This window comes from Folsomia candida, unplaced genomic scaffold (genome assembly GCF_002217175.1).
Source record: "Folsomia candida strain VU population unplaced genomic scaffold, ASM221717v1 Fcan01_Sc008, whole genome shotgun sequence".
Taxonomy (NCBI): domain Eukaryota; kingdom Metazoa; phylum Arthropoda; class Collembola; order Entomobryomorpha; family Isotomidae; genus Folsomia; species Folsomia candida.
In genome coordinates this window covers 1,464,689-1,487,981 of record NW_019091200.1, presented here as the reverse complement: position 1 = coordinate 1,487,981, position 23,293 = coordinate 1,464,689, and the positions used below count along the sequence as shown (strand labels likewise).

Sequence of the window (23,293 nt, the reverse complement as noted above, 5' to 3'; positions counted from 1 at the left end):
GCGAGTTGAGATGATTGCACGTGAAGTGAATGAGAGAGTTAAAAGTTGGATTGGCTGAGATGACCCTGCAATCCAATCCAGTCGTTGGGCATATCTCAGAGAGAGATGGGAATCCAAACAGCACCTCATTTGCATAGCCACTTGCCAACTCATCTCTCCGGCCCATCAATCCATTTCACCAACTCGGCAACATAACAGCTATTATACTCCGAGTCGAGGCCCCCGTCCAGTGAGAGAAGAATGAGCGTTTCCCAATACCAAAATACTGTGTAAGACTGCAGTGTTTAGGGTGTAATAAGTAACCACTTGGAAGAAATAACGGGGAGAAAGTGGTTTCTTGCAGCTACGTATTTTGACCTGCAAGAAATGCAAGGTGCAAGAAACTACGCCCCGCCGCTGTACTTCATACGGCTAGAAAAATAGTGGCGATAAGGCGCATATTTCTTGCACCTTGCATTTCTTGCATTGCCTACTTTGCACTGCAATAAATGTAGCAAACCCGCAAAAAACGAAACACTGCTCGACAGGCTAAGTAAAATCAAAGGTAGTAATATGCAACAGTATATTTATGGGTGCAGGAGCCGACACATGCACACACACGCGTACATAAGTCATGCATAATTCCATTTAGATGCGAGAGTCTCATCTAATAATGTGCATACGAAGAATGGATTGGATTATGATCTGTGACGATGATTGTGTATTATTGCAGGAGGATCGGATCGGATAAACCATTCAGAATGCTTTCTCCAACGCAAACTACTCCCCCGTGGCACGTAAAGATGGATCAGACGGATGGATTTGCGATCGCAAATCTGGATTTGGGATCAGACCACGGACTGACCTTATTACCTCTCTCGCTCCTTCTCCTTGGGGACCCGACCGGAATGGAGAGAAGCCCTTGAGACTGGTGCGTTGAGTAGTGGTAACTCCACCACCGTTGGCGACCTTTACGATTTGCAATGCCAACTGTGATGTAGTTCCTATTCATCTTCGCACCCGAATCGACCAAGGGCTTCAAATAACCATAATTCTATTTACAAGGAACGGATAAAAGTCAAGGATATGAATGCTATAAAAAGGTCCAGCCTCCATTTATTCAGAATTTTGAGCAGAGAAAGAAGAGAATAAAGAATTTGTGATGTGTCCTTCGCACTTCTACCAAAGGACGGAGGCGACCTGGTCCAAAAGTGAGGCTGGATAGGGATACTGATTCCTTCCCCCCGGAGAAGGTAGTTCCGGTGTGAAGGGGGAAGTGGGAGGGGGAGGAGCTCTTCCTCCGCGGATGGTGGTGGTGTCCACGCACCTGGTCTCCTCTCGGCCACTTGGTCCTCTTGGGTGACGACTTTTTCCCTGGGTGGCGGGGGATAAGGGTCACTTTCTCGTTTGGGAGAATCCCCATAAACCGAGTTGAGGGCAGGGTCGGCCCCTTCAAAGATGTTGTAGGAGGAAGGCGGACTTCTTTGTTTCAGGGGTGTCAAGGAGGGGATAGATGCCGTCGGAGCGGAAGAAGAAGGGCTCTGGAAGAATAAGTTGCATATTTTTAGTATTAATTAGCGAATAACCGCTGAAGATGCAGTGTTTCGGGTGCAAGTAACCGCTTGCAAGAATAATGGCAAGAAAGTACATAGTTTCTTGCAGCTATTTATTTTGACTTGTAAGAAATGCACGACACAAGAACCTACTTGTCGCCGCTGTAGTTAATTTCTTGTACTTTCTCCCAGTTTATTCCACCTCGCATTTCTCGCGTTTCTTGCTTTGCTCTGCAAGAAATGTAGAAAACCCACAAGAAACGCCACACTGTGAAGGAATGGATTTATTTACTTACGGAAAAAAGGGACACGACGACGAAGAGGTTGACGAGAATAAAGCAAAGTCCACGCATTATTGTTACAGGAATGGCCAAGTATTTGTAAATGATGGGTCGATAAATAAATCGAAAAGGAAGAAGCTGCAAAAAAAAAATCAGAGATTATTTTCCAATAAATGTCCACCAAAAGGGAAAGATCAAATCTATCTGACAGAGAATAAGCTGTGCATAAAATCCGACCAGTTTATTATCGCGTTTACGATGTGTTGTTGTAGTTCCACTTTTGATTATTATTTTATCTACAGGATGGAATTTCACACGATTGCTTACACGTATGTACACATGCACAAGTAAATGGGAGTGGTTATAGCAGAGAGAGAATGCATACATAAAATGAGATTGGGAGGTGAGATGAGAAATAATAAAAATAACAATACAACGCCTGCAGACAATAATCAAATGTCTCAACTAAAAAGTAATTGGGCCAGTTTTTTTTAGCTGTGCATGGATAAAAGCAATCTATAATCTGGAGAGATCTATGCAAATAAGATAAGAATACGAATTAAAAGTTCTCCTCCATGAGATGACTTTCGTGCTTGGGTCGAATAATAATCTGAGGAGCTGTTCTGTTCTAAATATTTTTACGTAGTTCTAGTTTTCTTGGAGAAACGACACGTCAATTAATTGTAGGTTCAACCCTTCCAGATCAATTATATGTAACTCGACATTTATGCATCGTCACAAAAAAGATAAAGTTTTTTGGTTGGAGTCTGTCAAAAATTGCCCATTTTCAAATCTAATTGGTGCTAATTTAAACTATGAAATTTTTCTGTTACCTGATCCTTAAAGTTTTTTGGGATTAGTCAGATTTTATGACCTTTATCTTATCGTATATTGATTAGGTTGCTATTCCTGGACTGATTGATACTCTCCCTACCATGGCTTGAAGGAAACAGGGCGACTGGATGGACGGTGGGGTCTTCTTATCCCCAATGTTCCATGCCTCTCCTCACGGTAATAAGATGTATGTATGCACATACCACCAGACCACGCAGTCAGATCACTGCTGCTGCGGTAAACAATACTTAAGTACAAGATCACAATCACGACAACGGTATTGAGAGCAGAGAGAAGCATGAAGGAATTCAGGTACATACTTTTGTGGAGTATGGCCAGAGGAGGAGGAGGAGGATCGATTTGCCACAAATATCATCCGTATGATGAGAAAAGTGTGTTGAGATGGTGAGTATGACGTAGAAAGAAAATTAACATTATGATCCTGTATTGTTAAACCCCACCCAAAAACCAGACCAAATTGCATCATGGTCCGCTACTTGGCAATTTTGGTTAAAGAGCGTCGTTGTGGTCAGAGAATAATGTTCTCGGCGTAATTATTTATTTATGTGAAAAGGGTTCCTCGATGCCCTTCGCGGAACCCTTTATTATCAATCAATCCTTGAATCAGTTCAAGTTCAAGTACAGTCTCCTCGACCAGATTATCAATCATCGTGCTCATGATACAAACTTTGTGGCAGGACAAACAATGATTGATATGGCTACGAAGCAACCTTCGTCTCTCGTATTAATAGACTCTGCGACAATAAAACGACCTTGAGGGAGGAGACCAGGATCATGAAATCAACACACAATCGCTACCAACAAGATGACAATCAATCAATTCAGCTTCTGAATAACATATTGTATTATTCCAGTTGAGATATTCTTATGGAAGAATGGAATGGGCAGAGTGAGACTGTCTCATCAAAGTCTAATCTCATGTAGTAAAACTAATTATTGTCTGCTGCTGCTCATACATTTCTCTCTTTTATTCCTGTTCTGTGAACCGGATCCAAAGTCTCATCTTCAACTTCGTCGCAGTCTCTCACAATCAGATCAGAGAGAAGAGCTCCAGTTTTTTATGGTGATCAACAGACGAGCATTGTGCGAGAGATGTTCGACCAGATAATCAGACCATGTACGTACGTATCTGGTCGGAGTAGAAGTTGGACGGTTGTGGTTGGTTGGTGGCGTGAGAATAATTTGATTTTAATCAAGGTCCGGTTCCGGAATCTCCAAGACATATTTCTTGACAGTTATGATTTCATATTCGCGTCGTCATATACATGATACGTCAATTGTTGTTAGAACTGCTCAGTTCAATAATGTACAAAATAGTGTAATAAATCATATTCAGTTTAGCAACTACGTTAATATTAATATTCCTGTTAATATTATTCTGCAAAATAACTGCGACACTAGTGAGTATGTACATTTTACATTATAGAGATTCTTATATGAAATTCTACGAGTAATTGTGAAAGGGAGGATCTTCAGTTTTCGAGATTTGCAGTGCATCTTGACCAAATTGATGACCACTTGATGAGGAGGCAGTTGGTTCTGATGTTGCCGTGTTTCTTCCTTGGTAGGAATTAATGCTGTCTGGATTGAGGTAGGATGCGTGGGGGTTGCGTTGTTGACCAGTTGTGGGAGGAGTTGGAGGGGGCAGTAGAACAGTGGGGATTTGTCTACTCCGTAAATTGGTTTTCCCACTGATGACCTGCTTGTATATATTGTGACGTTCTTCCTCTAGATTCATTTGAACCTGTGGAATATAATTAATGATCGATTTAATGTATAGGATCAAATTTAATGATTAATTAATGACTAATTACTCGGAACTGTTCCAGTTGTAGCTTTGTTTCTCGTGACATTTTATGGGACGAGTTTTTCATTTCACTGCATTTCAGAAGATGCATTTTCAACCTGGATGATTTGGCTGACACTGAATGACCACACCAACGACAATTGTTGGAAATGACTTTATTCTTTGATTTGCCATTGGGGGCGAAGGTGGTCTCGAAACATTCCCAGATTGGGGTTCTCTTCCGGCCTGCTTTGGCATTTTGGTGGGGTGAGATTGAGAATGAAAAGGCGTTACTGCCTCTTGAACTATTTTTAGAGGCATGAGTAGTAAGTGACTCGTCGTTATTTGAAGTATAATCAGTCTCAGAATCAGAGTCATTTATTGAGATAAAGTTGTTGTCCATGTCGTCGGTGACGTTTTGTTGGTCATCTGGCTTCATGTCGCTACCGTCATTCTCATTTTCATAAGCTGCCAATATAAGTACAAAAGTAAATTAATGTTACGAAATTAATATTTTTTGCAATGTCGACGACCGTCTTGCAAATAAATACCTGATGTGCAGAACGGAACAGCTTCTTCTTCCTCCATTTCGTCAAATTCCGTGTGTATCTCCTCCTCCTCCTTGATGTCAACGAAGGAGGTAGAAGGTAGGTTTATCGCATGAGATGTTTCTTGTGGTTGTCGTGAAGAATGACTACTTGGTGGAACTTGGGCTGGATTTATTGGAGTATAATCGGGTTCGAATACTTCAAATTCCTCATCTAAATAATAAAGATGGAATCAATTTAAATTGGTCTTTGATTGATAATCTTTCAATGAGATTTATTTTACAATGTCTCAAAAGGAATTGTTCCAACTTGGCGAGTCTCGTGGCGAATAAGTGATGAAAAAGGTGGTGAAAGAGTCGAACTTCTTTGTCGACGAGGTCAGTGTGCATTTTCCGAAACTCTGTTTGAAACAGGTCGAGTAGAAGGTCACCCTCCATCATTGCGGAGGCAGAAGTCGACATCCGGTCGAGTGAATCTTTAATTAAAACTTTTAATTTAAAACATTAAATTTAAAATATTTAATTATTTCAATTAATGGAAATGAATCAAAACAAATGAAAATCAAGACTTGCAAATTAATCGATATTATATTATACGTATGTTATATAATTTCAAGCACCTTAATTTGATTAAATTGTTTGCTTCAAATTACAATTCTGGAGAAATTTTTCGAGTGTTTGAACAAATATGTAAATCAACATTCGTTTAAATGTATCTTTCCCTGAAAAAAGCATGTAGCATGAAACTCAACTCCGTGATAAAATTCTGCAAAATGAAATGTGTACTAGTTTCATGAATGAAATTTTACTCAATTTAGTTTACTTTTCGTTATTTATTTATAAAATTGTAGGAAAATATGTATTTACTCAGACAAAGTATGACACTAAAACTTTGTATAAAATACAAATAAACAAATGACAACAAAATACGAGCGTTTACTTTCTGACATTTACGAGTTTCTCTTGTGTTGACCATTTGTCTCGTCTCCATTTTTATTATTTGTGGTATCATCTGTACCATTGGATTCGACATCCCCCATCATCTTCTTCCTGACGGCGTTCTCTTTGTCCCCCGAGGAAGTGAGGAGTTTGGGTCCCAACAGAGTGATCGCCATCGACCCGAAGGGGGCTGTGAGCAGGATTACGAGCACCGCAATGGTCAACACTTTAAGTCCAAGTTCTTCTTGGTCGGGGTCAGGATTTGGCGAGGATCGCGCCATGTCGAGGGCAAGAGGACCAATGGCCGCCTGCACGGTCGCTTTTGGGATCCAAGCCAGCGCCACGAAGAGACGCTCCTTCACATTGAGATCTGCATTGGCCACGGTGAGATAAGTCACACCCACGCGTACCTGAGGGGGAGGGGAACATTAATTAATGTTTGGTTAAAAATTTTGGTGATGATTTTAGTACTGATAATGAACCAGTGTTTTTTCAGACGATTTTCATGATAGCTTAAAATGTGCGTAATTTTGTGTGCATAAAAATATTTGGGGGGTATTGGTAGTCTTTGGGATAAAAGCCAAAATGTGCAAATTTTGAGAAATTTATCTTTTTTTGTAAAAAATCGTCTGGTTAAAACTTACGATCAGACCAATAAGCAAAACTAAGGTGCCCAACATGGCGACGGCAGGTTCCAGCTTTCTGAGCTCAATTTCTGTCCCAATCAGTCCGAATAGGAGGGGTTGGAAAACATACCACAAAAGCGAGAATACTTGGTTGAGGCTGCTCTGTAAATAATTTAAAGTAGTGTTTTTGGGTATTTTTCATACTAAAGATTTAATTTTCCACAGCGGAACTCACAGTGTCGCCCAGCACACCTTTCCGTCGCCAGAAGATTGCTGCTACAAAAGTGGCCACGAGACAACCTAAGGGTCCTGATCCGGGCAGGTGGAATTTTTGAAATGCTAAGAGGGCAGTTATCCCACCACTTAAGGTGAGCAGGGTTCGTGTCACGAGGGCAGAATTCTCCCCAGGGGAATCCTTATTAGAGAAAATTGAGCCTAAAAGTGATCCCCAAAAGATGCCAAATCCGAGTCCTGCCCCCAGTTCGAGTGGTCCTTGAAGAATGAGTTCCCAAAAATTGGGAGATGCTGCGAAATTCAGTCCCAGGACAAGCCCAAATGCAGATATGGCCAATATATCGTCCACCTTAATCATTTTGGGAAAATAACCTATAATATAAATTGAAAATGTAAATAATCCATTAGTCTTCTCACACTGGAGGCTGCAATAACAATGGTTGGAATCCCTTTGGCCAGCCCGTACCCACGCTCACGAAGGGACAAAAGACACGGAACGACGACCGCAGGTGAGACGGCAGCCAGGACAAAACTAGATAGCAAAAGTTATGTTTAATAAGAATATAACGATTCATAAATAATTAAGATGCCGAATTCTTACCCCAGAATCAATCCCCACAACCACGGAAAACCCAGAACGAAATGCGAGGCCACCGCCACAGTCACAGCCTCTGCTAAACACGGACAAAACGCGAGTCTGATCACGACTCCCTTCAGCCTGAGTAGCGCGGCTGGGTCAAGGCCTAACCCAGCTCGAATGAGAATTACGACAAGAGCGATTTGTCTACAGAAAACAATACAAAATTCTAAATTGAGCTCACCCTAAAATATTTCTGACATGTTTTTGAACCTGAGTAGCGTCGAAATTTGTGGCGCAATGTGTGTGACATCGACATCTAACCCCAACCACTCGCCACCACTCGTGAAGAAATCCACGTTGCGGAGAAGTAACCCTGTGACGAGCATGCCTAGGAGGGGTGGCAGCTTGACCGTGTCAAATAGCTCCCCCATCCCCAGCCCCAGAAAGAGGAGGATTACCACAGGCGACGTGGAATGATAAGTTGTGGGCGACGTCGTCACCAGGCTGAGGCTGATGAGCTGGAGTGTCGCGTAAGTAAAGAGGGGGAGGAAGACGCGACTCAGGACGGATTGGAGGCGGGGGTGTGGTCTCCAGTCTAACAAAGTGGTGAACCATTTCGATGATGATGAGGCTTGTTGTGTATCTACGATTGCGCCGTTACTTTCGACGAGGTCTTCTCCAGATTCCATAATTGTCAAAGTTTTTTTTCACAACTACTTAATTCTTTTGACAGTTTTGAACGTATGCATTTGTCAGTGCTGGTACCGTGTTTGTAATACTTGGTCAATGTGTCTTCTTGTGTGTGAACCAGATTCACAGACCGGAATTTACCCGGGTATCAGTTTATTCCTCCTTTCCGTATTCAGCCGAGTAGCCCAATGCATGCAATTCATGAGAAGCATGTAGACCACGAAAAGCAATACGATTTTATTCTGCATCAGACAAATGGAGTCTATGTACTTAGATATCTTATTCTTTGGTCGGGTAATAAACCAGCCAGAATATTCATTCATCATACGATACATTACACAAAGAGACTCGTTCCTGCCTGCGGTATATACTGTACAGCAGAGACCTTTTTCTGGACTGTACCGTACAATCGGCATGTATCAAAAATAGGACGGCAATATATTTTTCCATTGTCATGTCACGTAGGTATTTTTAAGATGACAGGGTACCTGCCCATTCGTCTCAAATATGAATGCATGGTTTTCGATATGTACATATGCAGCAGACTTCTTCTTATGTGTATCACGTCCTATATTTTGTTCGTCTCATATGAAATTCATGCACAAAATATCCCAACGTCTACTTTTTCATGTAAATCGGTGGTTTTCAGGAGGCATCTGACACATTTAAGGAAAAGCTAATTTGGTCAAAATGCTCAAAATTCGATGACAAAGATCAATGCTTCGAATTATTTTCAAACTATATAAGCTTAAACTAAGGGCATTGATTTTGAAATGAGAGTGGTCAGCAATAAGCAAAATGTGAACATTGCCCATGCTCGACATATGCAAGAAGTAGTCTCAATCAACCAATCAATCAACTTTTTTCAAATTTTATTCGCAAATGTTGCAGCATTTTTATATCTTTATGCGAGTTGAATTTGCATAAAACGGTGTGATTGTTGCATAATATATAACAGTAGTAGTTTATAATAGTAGTAGTAGTAATATTAATAGTAGTTTATAGTAGTAGTAGTATTGATGATCCGAAGATATAACAAAGAGGTAAGAATTATACTTGGCTAATTAATAGATAATTGAGATAATTATATAACAAGTAATAATTTGTAAATATATTTGTAATAAGACCAGATAATCAATTTAAAAAGATGACGTAGTACTTTATCCATATAATATTTTTTATTTTATGTAAGTTTTAGTAGCAGCGGCGACAAGTATGTAGTTAAGTAGTTATCATCCGTTCATCCGTATTATGCTTAATATGCTTTCTTTCTTCTTTTTTCGGGGGAGGAGGAGTAGGAAGTCGGGACAAAGAGGGGACGGGGGACGAGCAGGAGATATATTGTAGGAAATGCAGTATTTAGTATTTTATTTTTTAGTAGCAGCGGCGTTTCTTGATGATGATACATAATGAGAGCAGTGACCGCGGAAGCCGTGGGGACATTAACATTGCTGGATAGGGGGGGTTTACATAACATGGGCAGATGATACCCGTGGGGTCATTGCCCCTCTGTCCCCACCCAAACTTCCGCAGCCACTGAATGATAGATAAACTCAACCATTTATAAATTACCCCTCGAAGACGAAGAAGTATTCAGCTGGTTTTTAGTTGGTTGGTGGCATTATGGCGTTGCGTGGCGTGGTTTGGTGGGTGGGTGTGGTTTGTGGCGTGTGGTTGGTGAATAAAATTTGTTTGTTTTTTCTTGAGGCGTGGAGTGGACAAGTTTTAAGTATGTATGTAAAACTGGTATTTTTTATGTAGCTGCAGCAGAGCGATGATTTATAGAAGAGTATGTAGGTATGTACCTTTTTAATGTTTTTTGTTATTACCTTACGTACATAATAATCATTTCATTAAGTGTTATAATTTCGACATGATAGATCATCATTTTTCAAGTTTTTTGTTTAATTACATAGATTTTAGTCTCGTCTGCATCATCATCATATCATTTTATTATTACATATCCTCGTAGCTCGTGTAATATGTCATGTTTTTTATAATCTAGAGCAGTTATTTATTTCTTAATTGTACATAAAGTTAATTAATTACTTAAAATGTACTCCAGCGTATCAAGCTTACATTTATTCTCACTTATAGACTCATCATCATCCTGCGTGTGTCGTCGTTGTGTGTGTGTCGTGTGTTTTTTGTGGATGCATTATTTTTTTCCTCTCTCTGAGAAATAATGATGCACATTTATTGGTAGTTTTTAGCTGTTGGTTTTTTCTTTTCTTGGAATATCGTCAATTATTCTGTAATTAGTATATCCTATTTTTATGTTTAGCTATGCAAAGAGCAGGGACGAGAGGAGGTCAGGTATGTGGGTGGTTGGTACAAATGCGGTATTAGACTGGGTGGGATAAATATTGTTCCGATGTGATGTATGCAAATAGATACATAGTTTTTTCTTCTTCTCTATGAAAAAGTTTCAATAAGCAAATAAGGAAATTTAAATGACTCGTCTAAATCTTGGTAGAATCAATTAGCGTGATTTCTTCTTCTTTATTTCAGGCGGTTTGTCATTAGTGTAAGTACTTTCTCCCTAAAAATTACTTGTGCATTCATACTAAAGAAAAGAGAGGGTAATCAAAGTAATAATTAATTATTAAAGTAATAATTAATTAATTAAGTAATAATATGCAGTCTCATGCTGGAAGTTGTGTCTTTGTGTTTTTGATAAGGTTTTTTTACATACATGATAAATACAAAATGTAAAAGAAGAAATGTAAAAGGGTAGAAACAAGCAACGTTTTTTAGGATCTCATGAAATTGATTGTGATTTAATTTCTAGGACAAAAAGTGTACTTTTTTTGTATGTAAGTAATTAGTGTGTACTTTCATAGAATTTATGCAGGTTTGGTGTTACACGTGTAAAATGTAGTTTTTGGGGTGGACGACTAGACCGAAATTTTAAGAGAGAAAGAGAAAGAGAGAGAGAAAGTGAGAGAGAAAGTGTGTGAGAATTCTTCTTCCGTGTTTCTGAGATAGTTTACATTTTAAGAGTGTCTCCGACTCCGACTTGTATAATAAATTTGTATCCATATCCATATGTAGCGTAGAGTAATTAGTAAGTATATAGAATATAGGCTTAGAAAGAGGCAGGCATAGGAGGCAGATTCATGAATGGATATCATTATTATGTAGTAGTACTTTTTTATACGTGGTGTGTCGTACATATTATTATTTTTCACGTGGTGGTTGATTGACAATATCAAAACTACCCAAAATCATCATCATCATTTCTAGTAATTAATTAACTAATTAATTAATGGAGAGAGAGAGAGAGAGGGTCTCATTAGTTTGGAAAAATGTCATTCATCGTCGTATGTAATTAAGTATAATTTTTGTGTGGGTGACAAGAAGACTACGTATTATCGAGTCTTTTTTTTAGATAGCTACATATTTACCTCACTCGGCGGTGGTTGACCGTGGTGATGATGATTTTTTTCCTCCCCACCCCACAATTTACCTACCTACCTACCTACCTACCTACCTACCTACTTATCAAAGTCTACGTCAGTACAGAAGGAGTAACCGGTCATCATCACATCACCCGACCGGTACTTGTTGTCGTAGAGAAGCGTTATGTATCAAGTGTTTGGGAGGAGGAGAGGCTGGCCAAAAGAGAGGAGAAAGTGGTGGAGAAAGTAATCCAGATTAACGGAACGATGGGTGTGAGTGAGGCGATTTTTAAGAAAGATTGTGTGTGTGTGTCTGCTCTGTATATAAATTGGCTGGCTGGCTGGCTGACTAATAACTACAGAGTAATTAATTAAGTAATTAATTAGTTGTTGGTTTTGTTTTCGCTTAAATTCTTGCTATACATACAAATATGCTATGCGGCTGGATTAGTTTTGATTGGTATTTGTTTTTGCGGTGGCAGAATTCATAAGAAAGAGAGAGAGATGAGAGAGAGAAAAAGGAAATGGTTCAAAATTTGGTAGAAATATGCGAGTTTGTTTGGTATTTATGTTAAATATTTTAGATGAATTTAGATCAAAAGTTGTAAAAATTGGTGGGTGGGTGGTTTCTTCCACCCAAGAAAAAAAACATTGAAAAAGCTGCTGCTCCCTTTTCACTTATTAATTCTCTTCTTCTTTTATATAAACTGGCAGACTAACAACTACTTGAAATAGCTCTTATACAAATGACGACGACGACGACGACGCCGCCGACGATGAGTCTCTCTCGCCTGGCTTGGCTACTATCATTTTCTCGTCGTAGATAGGTAATTACAATAACTGTTTTTCTTACAGTACATACTCTTTCTCTTCTTTTTCCATTTCGTGATTAATTGCACATTAGTAAGGACGACGCATAATCATAATTGTTGTATAATAATAATTATGTAGGCTAATTGTTAAATTGTGCTCTTTTTTTAGTAGATAAGTACTTAAGAATAAGAATAATAATAATAATAAGGACTGATGACTGACTGACTTTTTGATCTCTCCCGACGGTGGTGACTCCACTTTCGTCCGGCCTTTTGGCGGGGGACTTTTTTATTTTTGGGGGGGACGGGGGGAGGAGGTTCGTTAGTTTTTGAAGCTGTTAATATGGCGGCTGCTGATGCTGCTGAGGTACTGCTGTCGGAGGAGGGGGTGATGATGATCTACTTATCTAGAGCTGCTATTTATGATGAGTGGTTGAGAGGAAGAGGGGAGGAGTATAGCGTGTGGCATATTTTTTTACGATGATGATGATGATGTTGACGACGATGACGATGATGTGGGTGTGGCGTGGTCTGGTCTGGTCTGACTTTTTTTGAGGAGGCTGAGAAGAAGAAGAAGTGGAGATTCGATGTTTCTTGATATTACTTTTTTCATGGTGGGATGGGATTGGATTGGATTTGGTGGTAAGGCTGCGTTGGTGGCGTTTTTTTTACTTCGGCCTCCAGGAGACATCTCCGAGACCGTGGAAGGAGCGTTTCAGGACTGAGCCGTCCGCCCATTCACTGTTCAAGTGACTTTCATCCTCATCATCGGCCAGTTTCTGAAATATGGGCAGACTTGGATTAGCATAATGTACGATAAGAATATGCATATTGTAATGGAGGGAGTGAAGGGAGAAGAAGAAGGCGTGCGGCATGCGATAATATAACAACTGCAGCTAATGTGATCCTACATAAGCGAGACATACACACGCGACAAACATATTTAAATATAGAGGTACATATAATAAGAAAATAGTGCAGACAGACAGAAAATTCGGTGACATAAGCGTAAAGTTTGAGCCAATAAGGTAAAAAGCGTTAAGATATTGACATGATGACAGAGAAAGCGATCGGATAATCGCCCAAACGGTCACTGGCGACTTAAACATTAATGACATCTTTAAGGTGTCCGAAAAATTTATATCCAGGCTATGTCTGATATAACATGGGACATGTCTTAAAGGCATCTTCTGAACATCAATTTTGAGGACATTGGGAAATCCTAAAGATGTCATTAACATGTTTTAATCGTCAACCGATTTGACTTGCATGATGATGCATATTTACAGATCAATTATCGAATCAGATTTAGTGTGTAGATTAATGAATTATGGTGTAAAAATCAGTAATTGAGTGATGGGGGTCAGTGTTTGATGTGCATTTTAGTGAGTTGAGCTAGGAGGACCACTACCATTGTTTTGTTAGGTATGTTTTTCATCGCCCAGACTCACTCATCATCTCATCATCATCATCAACTACTGTTTCTCCTCTCGGAGGGGGAGGAAGAGCGGGGGGGAGCGTCCGTCGTTGTGACGGGTGTTGCTTCCGCCACTTGGATCAGGACCGCACTGCAGGAGGGTACCATACACAAGCGGTTTGAGAGGAGCGAGATGGACACAAGAGAAGTGACACAAGTTACAAGGAAGAAGAAGAACAAGAAAGAAATTATTATTATTTTAGGATTACTGTTTCTTGTTTTTTGTTATCGTGTCGATGTTTTGTGTTTGATTTATGTATGTAAATTTCATGTCGAGAGTGTTAAATATTTTTAATATTATTATTTTTTATACGTGTTATCTGGTGATGATTTGTGTGGAGGTGGGTGTGGGGTCAGTGGTTGGAGGGGGAGCTGGATGGGTGGAAGAACGTTGCTCCGATGGGGCAGGACGCCAGGTTCTAGGTAACGAATGGAAGTGGACGCTTGCCCCGCGCCGTTGGAAGTCTCGGCGTCATCTTCGTCGTCGTCGGAGAGGTAAGAATTGTTGCTTCTCCTCCTCCCACTAACCAGACACGAACACAGTACATTAAATTTTAACTCTAATTAAAAATGGTGGGTTAAATTTATATCATGTTATTCACAAAAGTTATGAGTCGAGTTAAATAAGTTTGCAGTTTTTTTTACCATAAATATAATTAAAATGTTTGAAGAGTTGTTAAATATTTGTATCTGTGTGAGACACGTCTACGGTTTGGAATCAAGTTTCCTACGACCACACAGCTCCAACTAACTACACTACGTACGTAATTATATAATGTGTTTTTGTATGCAGAGCGACTATTATAGTTTTGATGACCGTGGCATGCGGAACATACATAGAACCAGGGATGGTCAAAATATACTATTTGAGCCCCGCTGTTCCTGATTTGTATTTCTAGGGTTGTCACACCCACAAAAAGATGAGGTACTACGTGGAGGAGGCAATAGTCGTACGAAAATACAGGTTTTGTGAAGAAATTAATTTTTCGTCGCTGTCAAAATGGATTGTTTTCACGATTTTTTATAAACAAAAGTATTTTGCCAGCGGTAAAAAGTTAATTTCTTCAGAAATCAAGTATTTTCGTATTACTGGTGTCTTCTCCATGCAGCTTCTCGTCTTTTGTGGGTGTAACATGCCCAGAAATCCAAACCCTGGGAAGGACGGAGCTCAAAACACTGCACTTTCGCCTATTTTGACCACCCCTGCATATAACCATGCAAAACTAAACACAAGCAATAAAAAGCAGTTTTTTGGGGGGAGGGGGGAATAAATTGAAGCGACAGAGGTAACTGGATAAGGTAAGTGGGTTGGTAGTGGTGCGACTACTTTCACGTAACCAGAGTTTACATTCTGGCGTGGAGGGGGAAACTATTGGAGGAAGCGAATTGGCAAGAAGACGACGACGCACCATAATAGTTTGAGTATGAGTGATTGGTCCCATAGTTTGAGATACATGAGTGGGTGGTGGTGTTGGTGGATGTGAGGAAGGGGTGCGGCTGGCTGAGAAGAAGGTGCGTCTGCTCTCTCTCACTCTCTCTGGAGTTAAAAGTCCGTCTCTTCAAAGCCCCCGAGCAGAGGTGGGTCACCCCTAAAGAGAGAGGGAGGACACACATTATCACCTAGTTGACCTCTCTGCCTGGTTAACATCACCAGTATATTCGTTACACACAGACTCTCTTGCTGGGTGCGAACAGGTCACGAAACAAGAAAGAAAAAAAGAGGTGGGTGAAGGTTGAGAAAGAAAATGAAGAGAAAGTGAGGCGTGATTTTACAATTATGCATCTTTTTTTGCCGCAGTACAACACAAAAATCGACGACCTAGGTAGACTCACCCAACCTGTTCAACATCATCATCATGAACGTACGCCATGGTCCAAAAATGATTATTTATGAGGGAAGAAGACTTAAAAATCCCAACCTCAAGTTAATCTCAAAACAGCATAGTCAAAAAACAACGACCCGACATACAAACTCGTGACCGGGACATTAATAGAAATTCGGCATTATTATTCATTCCTGACCAAGTCTAGAGTAAGGAGGAGAGGAGAATCGGCGTACCCCTTAGTTTTGGCATGAGGGTTGGTGCTGCTGCCTCTCTCGGGGGCCGCCCTGTTATTCCTCCGAGGAAGGGCGAGATCCGCGTCGCCACCCGCCGCAGAATGAAGGCCTGGGTTCAAGTCATTCATCTCAAACATTTGTGGGCGCGAGGACGAGTTTGGGAGAAGGCCACCGCCTGAATGGTTCCCATTGCTGCCCTCAACCACCCGCCCCTTGTTGCTGTTGCTCCCCCCGCCCGTCTTTGGCGCCATGTTCCCCGGCGTCATGGTGGTCGTCATGTCGGCCGAGTTGAGAGAACCACCCCCTCCACCGCCCCCACCACCAATGTTATTGTTGGTGGTGGAGTTTGGTAGGTTTGCAGGGGGCGCGGCCGCGGTTGGTGGGCGACGGGGCGCAGGGGTGTTGTAAATGCGGAAGTAGGCGTAGATGAGGTAGACGACGGAGATGATGAAGGATGGGATCGGGATGGCCATGGAGTAGAGGAGGTCCATGAAGACGCGAGAGAGGTCATAGGCCGTGACCACCTGTGGACCAGAATGGAAAAATAGAGGATGATGCCGAGAAAATTCAGGCGTTGCTTGCTAAGAATGAGTTTGGCGTGGGTAAGAAATATGAACGACCAAAGAAGAATCGTTTCAGGACAGACTTTCAATAATTGTAAACATTTTCGAGAAAACTTAAAAACTTGTTGAAACTCGAATTATGTATATTTTTGAAAGTTTGTTAGAAATATATTAATCGACTGAGAAATGTCGCGCGAACAGTTCGTGATAATAGCGGATTCTGAAATTGGAAAAGTTTCAGAAAAAGTTGACGACCTACTATTTCCATACTCTGATGTGTCAGACGAAGTAGTTAAAATAAGAATTATTTAATGATTTAACGACGAGTGTCTTAAATTGGGTTACTAATTTTGATAACTATATTTTATGTATGCAGGTATGTGTATTAAGACGAATAAAGTTGCTGTCTCCTCTCATAAAAAAGAAAGTGTTGTTTGTGTGTTTCCAATTTTATGTAAGCTTTCTCTGCTTTCTAACACTTAATACCATCTGGACCAGAAAATTCTACATAATTTTAGTAATTTTTCCACACTGTTAAATCGTGCTGATTAATTACAATTAATTAGATTACAAATTACAATTAACAGAACGGGAAAGAGTGAAAGGAAACCGATTTCTCCTGGTACCAAGAATTTATATACTAACTTTAATGATGTCTTGGGTTTAACCTTTAAAAACGAATGCAAAACTTTACATCGACTTTAATGGATTACAGGGGAAGCCCGTTTTTCGTTATTATTTTCTGCACTTTTAGATTTCAAACATATACCTATGATATTATGTAAATCCATAATTATGCGATTTTTTCGCAAAAGTAAACTCCAAATGCGGGTTAGAATTTTTATAATGAGCTACACAATTGAATATTGAATCGTATATAAACCTGCTTACGTAATATTTAACCTTTGATGGATTGAATAAAAACCTTTTCTCATATTTATGACAATTCACGTGTTTCACGTTATTCTTTGTAAGAATTTCTTGCCGTAAGAAACCTAGTTATCAAAATTAGTATCCCAATTAAGCCAATTCATTTTTACCATGGTGGGGTCGACACGAGAGTAGAAGCACGAGAAGTTGGTCCCCTTCGTGCCGTACTGCTCAAAGAATGTTGAGCAGACGACGACGGGCGGGTAGCCGCAGCCCTTCACGTTCGGAAAGAGATGAGCACCGGTAAAGTCCCAGGACGGGTCGTACACGCGATTAGTCACTACTCCACCGCCCACTTCACTACTACTCTTGCCCCCACCACCACCACTCCCCTTGGTCCGCTTCTTGCCACCACCACCACCACTACCACTCATCTTGTCACTGCTCGAAGTACTAGAACTAAGACTGGAACTACTCCCACTCGACAAGGACGCCGAAGAATAATGAGATTGAGAAGAAGTAGAAGAAGAAGAAGCACTGGGTGAATAAGACTGTTTAGAGTTTCTGTGATCAGCGGAGGAGGAAGAGGAGGATGATGCGTGTCGATAGTTGACCTTGATCTGGGTGCAGTTGAAGATTTCTCGCGTGCACCCCTCCCGACAAGACGACCAGTTGCAGTTGGATGAGCCGGACCGCTGAATGGATTCGACAGTGTGGCAAAATGCGGGGACGGGATCAAACTCCATAAAAATGGTGGTGAAGGCCGGGTCGATGACGAAAGGCACGAGGAAGAGGAATGCAAAGAGGCTGAACACGGCCAGCAGGATGAAGAAGGCCGTGATGTAGAACAAACACTGCTGTGCCACCGTCTGGATGGGCACGATCACCTCGGTAAACTCTGGAGCGCCTTCCCCATCGCCCCCTTCCACTCCCCCGCCGGGGGGAACGGGACTCCCAAGTTCAATCTCACCTCCTCCTGCCGCGCCCCCACCACCAACAACACTGTTATTCGAGGACTCCCCTCCTCCACCACTACGCCCGCCAACACCGCCACGACCACCAGCAGGACCACCACCACCACCCCCCAAGGAAGAGGAGGATGATGATGCAGACGATGCCAGTCCGCCGCCACCACCACCACTGCGCCTCCGTTTGTTACCCTTGCTCCCCCCACTGCCTCCACTCCCACCGCTCCCACCACCACCACTCCCAACAAGTGGGAGAGAGTGAGGAGGATGGTGGAGGTGTTGGTGATGATGCAGGTGTTGTTGTCCCCTTGATGGGGAGGATGGTTGGGTGATGTCGGCATCTCCGTGGTGGTCATCGTCGTCGTCGTCCTCACCACCGGGCTCTTCCACGCCCCCGTTGGGCTCCTCCTCCTCCAACTCCAACTCCCCAGACTCCTCCAGTCCTGCAAATGTGCACTCCAACTCAAGCTTGGATCTGTCCTCCTCTTCGTCCGAGGAGGAAGGCGAGGACGAGTGTGAAGAGCAGCTTCGTCCCACCCCGCCCCCCACACCACTACCCCCACCACTCCCATTGCTCCGACTGCTTCTCCTGAGCTGATGCCCGGAAGAGGAGTGGTGATGCGGATGATGGTGGTGATGATGATGTGGATGATGATGGTGCGGATGTTGTGAGGACGATGAGGGTGTGGTTCGACTGGGCGGAGGTGTGAGTGGGGGTGGCGGATGCTGAGGTGGTGAAGGTGGTAAACTTTGAGCAGAAGAAGACGAGGCGAATGCGGCAGGTGAGCTTTTCTGTGTTCCTTGCTGGTGGTCTGGAGTCGTGGAGGAGGAGCAAGTCTGCTTCGGTGGTGGTGTGGCTGTCTGCTGTGGCTGTTGTTGACCGGGTGGTAAAAGTGGCGTCGGTGTTGGTTTGTTGGCGTTGGCGATGAGAGGTTGTTGCTGCGATGCTGATGAAGAAGAAGAGGATCCCACGTTCCGCGATGCAGCGTCTTGTTGCTCTCCCGGCATTCTCCAAGACGAGGCGAAGGTTATGACTCCTCCCTCCCGGCCTTGGCTGCTGTCCACAGCGGCACCCGGTGTCTCGTACTCATCTCAATTTAACATCGGGCACTGAATTCACTACTGGAGGAGCTGGAAATGCGCGACTGCTGATGCTGCTGCTACTTTCCTCTCCACTCACGAAGAACCACTTTCACTTGTACTTTTTCCCTTTTTTCGGAAATTATACATATACTTTTTTTGTCTGTTTGTGTTTCGAGTCCGTTTCTGTGTAAGAATGTTACCTGGATGGGAATATCCAAGGCATGGCTAGGGTGGGCATTTCAGTCTCAGCGAGTAATAATTGTAGTCACCCCCAGAAGAAGAACAAGACGTGAAATTATTAGTATTATTATTACGCAACAATGGACGACAACGACACCACTCGACAGAAGAAGGATGACCTGATGATGACCACGACTCTGACCCAGCCCAGCCCCGCTTCTCGGATAGCTTTTCTCCAGGCCAGCCTGGCAACAATTTTAATAACCTCGCGGACAATGAGAACAATAGCACTTCACAAGGAGAAAGAACAACACTACTACCCGGAGATGGATCAGTCCCCATATTTCAAGAGTTTTTTTTTACATGCACGCCTCCCTTGCCGTCAACGCTTCCTGATCGTCATCATATCCAACCTTTATTGGCAACCTCATCGTAATGAATAATTGTTCATGAGATGGATACCGGCATTTACTCGTTTCGTACAAAAGTGGGGGCGGCCGTCGTAGCAGCAGAATTTTGTGTGTTCCCATGTATCTTCCCGATCTACTTGGTTTGGTTACTTTTATGTCTTCTTTTAGCTATCACAATGAATGAGATTCGTCAACTTTCTCCTCCATCAGGAGATCCACCCATAATCCGAATATCTCGAGTGGTGGGTATTTCCTTGAGTGAGTGAGTGAGTCGCTCTCCGCAAAAAAAGCGTGTGTGAGTAATCACTGCTTTTTGTCGTCACCCTCTCCTCTCTTCCTTACTTACTTATGACTACACCACAGGCAGTACAAGCGGTTTTTTTATCTCGTCATGTTCTACACGTCATTTTACAATTGTTTCTCTTTTGTATATCTCAATTATTTAATAACTCATCAACCACGAACGAGTAGTAGCAATAGCGTATTTACGAGAGGTATGTAATAACCAATAATAATAATCGTTTATAAAGACACCGTCCCTTAAAATTGGTTGTGGTGGTGAAAAAGAAATCGGAAAAGGCAAGGCAACAAGAGGACCGAGTAGAAGAAGAAGAAGAAGAAGACGCGAACAACAAGCTTTCTTTCTCTCCCTTTGCAAACTCACTAATTATTTTTTGTACACTTTTCTCTCTCTTCCTTCCCTTCCGGATTCGGTAGCAGAGCAGGTAATAAATTGTAGTCTAGACTTTACTTTCTTTCTTTTTTAGGCGATTATACAAGAAAACGGAAGAAATCACACAATGGATGCAGAAGGTGTTGGCGGCTGGTATTAGATTATTTTATTACTGTAAGCTTATTTTGGGTAATATAAATTGCTGTTGCTTTTTCTTTTTTCTTGCTGCTGGAGGTATTTTATTTATTTATTATTCTATTTTTCCGGATGAGAGCGAGCGAGCGGGCGGATAATATTTTTAATTTACTCAACCAATTTCGTGTAAAGCTGCTGAATTTATATTTTTTTATGGATGAGTCGTCCTCGTCTGGTTACTTGTCGTCACGCGTTTTTGTGGACAGCAGCTTTAATAACAATAATAATGATAACAATTAAGTAATTTTTTTAGTACTTATAGTTTCCTTCCGTTATTTGCAAGAGAACTGTAATTAATAATGGACGAAAAGCTGTGGTGATGTGATGCGCGGCGTGGAGAGAAGCAGTATCTTATTGTTATTATTTTTCCTTATGTATGTATGAATGATGAGTCGATCACTGAATGTCACCACGGGACGCAGTGTTGACAACTGAGCAATTTTATGAGAATACGACAATTTTTTGAAAAGGTGAAGCTGACTTAGAGTTTATTCTCTCCTTATTTTTTTTCTCGTGGGACTTAAAGTTTGTTAGTTGGTGGGTGGGGCGTAGAGCTGGTGGGTGGGTGTGGCTGTGGTGATGGATGCTGATGCGCGCGGAGATTGAGCTGAGAGATTAAGAAGTATGAACGACGACGACGACGAGCTTTTTTTGGGGGTGTGTCAAGGCCAGTCGCGTCGGTCGTCCAGTCCACCCACCGCACTTGCGACTGACTGACGGCGGACCGCGGAGGAGGAGGAGGAGAAATTGGGGGTGAAGAATTGCCTGGGAGAAAGTGGAGAAAGTAGTCGACGTCGTATAGAGACGTTATAGTAGTAGCAGAGACTTTGGAGATGATGATGATGATGCTGCAGTTGAGAGTTTTTAGATGAGGGTCTTGGTTGGTTGGTTGGTTGGTGAGGGGGCACACCCACAGATTCGGGGTGGGTCTACCCCATGAGGTTGCACTCAGCAGGTCGAGGTCAGCCCAGCAGCCACACCATGGAGTGAGGGGCACAGTCTCCACTTCGCCATTTTGGGATTGCAGTGCGGCGGTGGCAGACAGGATGCAGCAAAGTAGAAAAGGAATGAGAGCCAACCATACCCAGTTTCCACCAACACCAGCACCAGCAGAGGAGTAATAGTAGTACAAGTAGTAGACCAGCAAAAGAAGCAGCAGCAAAACCAGCTCGATAACTTTGCCAGCCAAACCACCCAAGTCACACTTTCCCCCGCAGTACAAAATCCAATCCAATCCAATATACGGCCCAACCTAACACATAACCTGGCTCGCTCGCAAGCAGTGTGTAGAAAGTTGCCAACCAACCCACTTTCTCTCCTTCACCACCACCACCACTTTCCACAACATGCAGTATAAGACGACTCCCGAGGACGGGGTCGGAAAGGCCCGAAACGGGGAGAAAGTGAGAGAGACACTCCTGCATTCATGTACCAGAGAGGGGCCATCCACACCCAGCAACCCCCACCAACCAGATACCACACCCACCCGGAAGTCCCCACCCAGATTTATCCATCCCTCCCCTTGCCCCCCAAATCTCCCTGCAGGACCCCCAAATACCGGCAAACTCTCAGCCTCCGCCCCACCTAACTTACTACAGACAGAGAGAGAGAGAAAGAGACACATTTTCCCCATGCATGACTGATGTTCTCACATGTACTTTCTCCACAATATATCCGCATTAAAAAATCGTGTCAACTTTCTCTCCACATTTATTGCTACATACTCACTCACTCACCCGTCTGAACAAATATGTCCCATTTCCAGCTAATTTGTATGTATGGACGTTTTGCTCAATAGTTGTAATCTACCTAACAGAGCGTGCTTCATACATAGCACAACTTGCTGCATGGGTGGTTTGGTTTGCCTTGCTGGCTGGAGTGAGTGAGTAGTAACCCATGTGCTCTCTCTCTCTCTTGGAGAGAAAGCAGACCGATTACGGTGTTTGGTGGTGGTGGTGGTTTGGTGTGGTTTGGTTTGACTGCAGCATCACAACAGAATTCCTAACATAACACAACATGCAGCAGCTTTTGCCTCTCTTTGGTCCCCAATAACCCAAGACATGCACGCAACAACAATAATATGCAAAATATTTCATGCTACTTTCTCCACACTAAATCTGCACCAACAAACAGTCCTCCTCCTCCTCCTTATTCCCATACGTAACATACGTAAGGACTCAGCTACACCACTGCATGCAAGGGGCAAAGGCCAAAGGGTAATGAAACTAGCGAGAAGAAGGAATTGTATGCACCACCAGAAGCAGTAGGAGAGAGAGAGAAAAGGCGAAAAAAAGTTGTGGGTTGACAAACTCCGAGAGAGATACGAGATAAGGGCTGCATCACGACCAAGGGTGGAAGGGATAGGCGGATGGATGGAGAGATACGGTAGCGAGCGATACGGAAGAACCGGAAGCAGATCTGATCCCAAAAACGTATACCCAATGAATCAAAAAGATTCCGTCGAGACATGGAGACGGACGAAGGAGGAGAGAAGAAGAAAGTTGTATTATGTTATGTGCTTCTGATTCTATC

At 42.4% G+C, this 23,293-nt stretch overlaps 3 protein-coding genes across 6 annotated transcripts; all 3 read right to left on the bottom strand.

Annotated features, from left to right (window-relative positions):
* Positions 1-1,022: 1,022 nt before the first annotated feature.
* Positions 1,023-2,840, bottom strand: LOC110853160. The gene is made up of 3 exons (XM_022101403.2): positions 2,647-2,840; positions 1,829-1,951; positions 1,023-1,520 (listed from the first exon to the last, which is right to left on the bottom strand). The coding sequence occupies exons 2-3, from the start codon at positions 1,883-1,885 to the stop codon at positions 1,038-1,040; spliced, it is 540 nt and encodes a 179-aa protein (XP_021957095.1). The 5' UTR covers positions 1,886-1,951; positions 2,647-2,840; the 3' UTR covers positions 1,023-1,037.
* Positions 2,841-3,994: 1,154 nt separating this feature from the next.
* On the bottom strand, positions 3,995-8,332 carry LOC110853055 (sodium/hydrogen exchanger 9B2). Of its 2 annotated transcripts, none has more exons than XM_035854379.1 (10): positions 7,651-8,332; positions 7,402-7,584; positions 7,218-7,332; positions 6,802-7,149; positions 6,585-6,728; positions 5,622-6,350; positions 5,286-5,489; positions 5,006-5,215; positions 4,483-4,922; positions 3,995-4,412 (listed from the first exon to the last, which is right to left on the bottom strand). In XM_035854379.1, exons 1-6 carry the CDS (start codon positions 8,067-8,069, stop codon positions 5,952-5,954), a joined length of 1,608 nt encoding a protein of 535 aa, XP_035710272.1. In that variant the 5' UTR covers positions 8,070-8,332; the 3' UTR covers positions 3,995-4,412; positions 4,483-4,922; positions 5,006-5,215; positions 5,286-5,489; positions 5,622-5,951. The 2 variants fall into 2 exon arrangements, with proteins under 2 accessions (XP_035710272.1, XP_021956973.1); XM_022101281.2 differs by having other exon boundaries at positions 5,286-5,477.
* A 593-nt stretch (positions 8,333-8,925) lies between these two features.
* LOC110853629 lies at positions 8,926-21,989 on the bottom strand. 3 transcript variants are annotated; one of them, XM_035854715.1, is made up of 5 exons: positions 17,423-21,989; positions 15,820-16,343; positions 14,074-14,283; positions 13,695-13,851; positions 12,929-13,062 (listed from the first exon to the last, which is right to left on the bottom strand). In XM_035854715.1, exons 1-4 carry the CDS (start codon positions 19,226-19,228, stop codon positions 13,755-13,757), a joined length of 2,637 nt encoding a protein of 878 aa, XP_035710608.1. In that variant the 5' UTR covers positions 19,229-21,989; the 3' UTR covers positions 12,929-13,062; positions 13,695-13,754. The 3 variants fall into 3 exon arrangements, with proteins under 3 accessions (XP_035710609.1, XP_035710608.1, XP_035710610.1); XM_035854716.1 differs by lacking the exon at positions 13,695-13,851 and having other exon boundaries at positions 8,926-13,062; XM_035854717.1 differs by lacking the exons at positions 12,929-13,062; positions 13,695-13,851; positions 14,074-14,283 and adding an exon at positions 15,239-15,349 and having other exon boundaries at positions 17,423-21,986.
* Between the last annotated feature and the right edge of the window lie 1,304 nt (positions 21,990-23,293).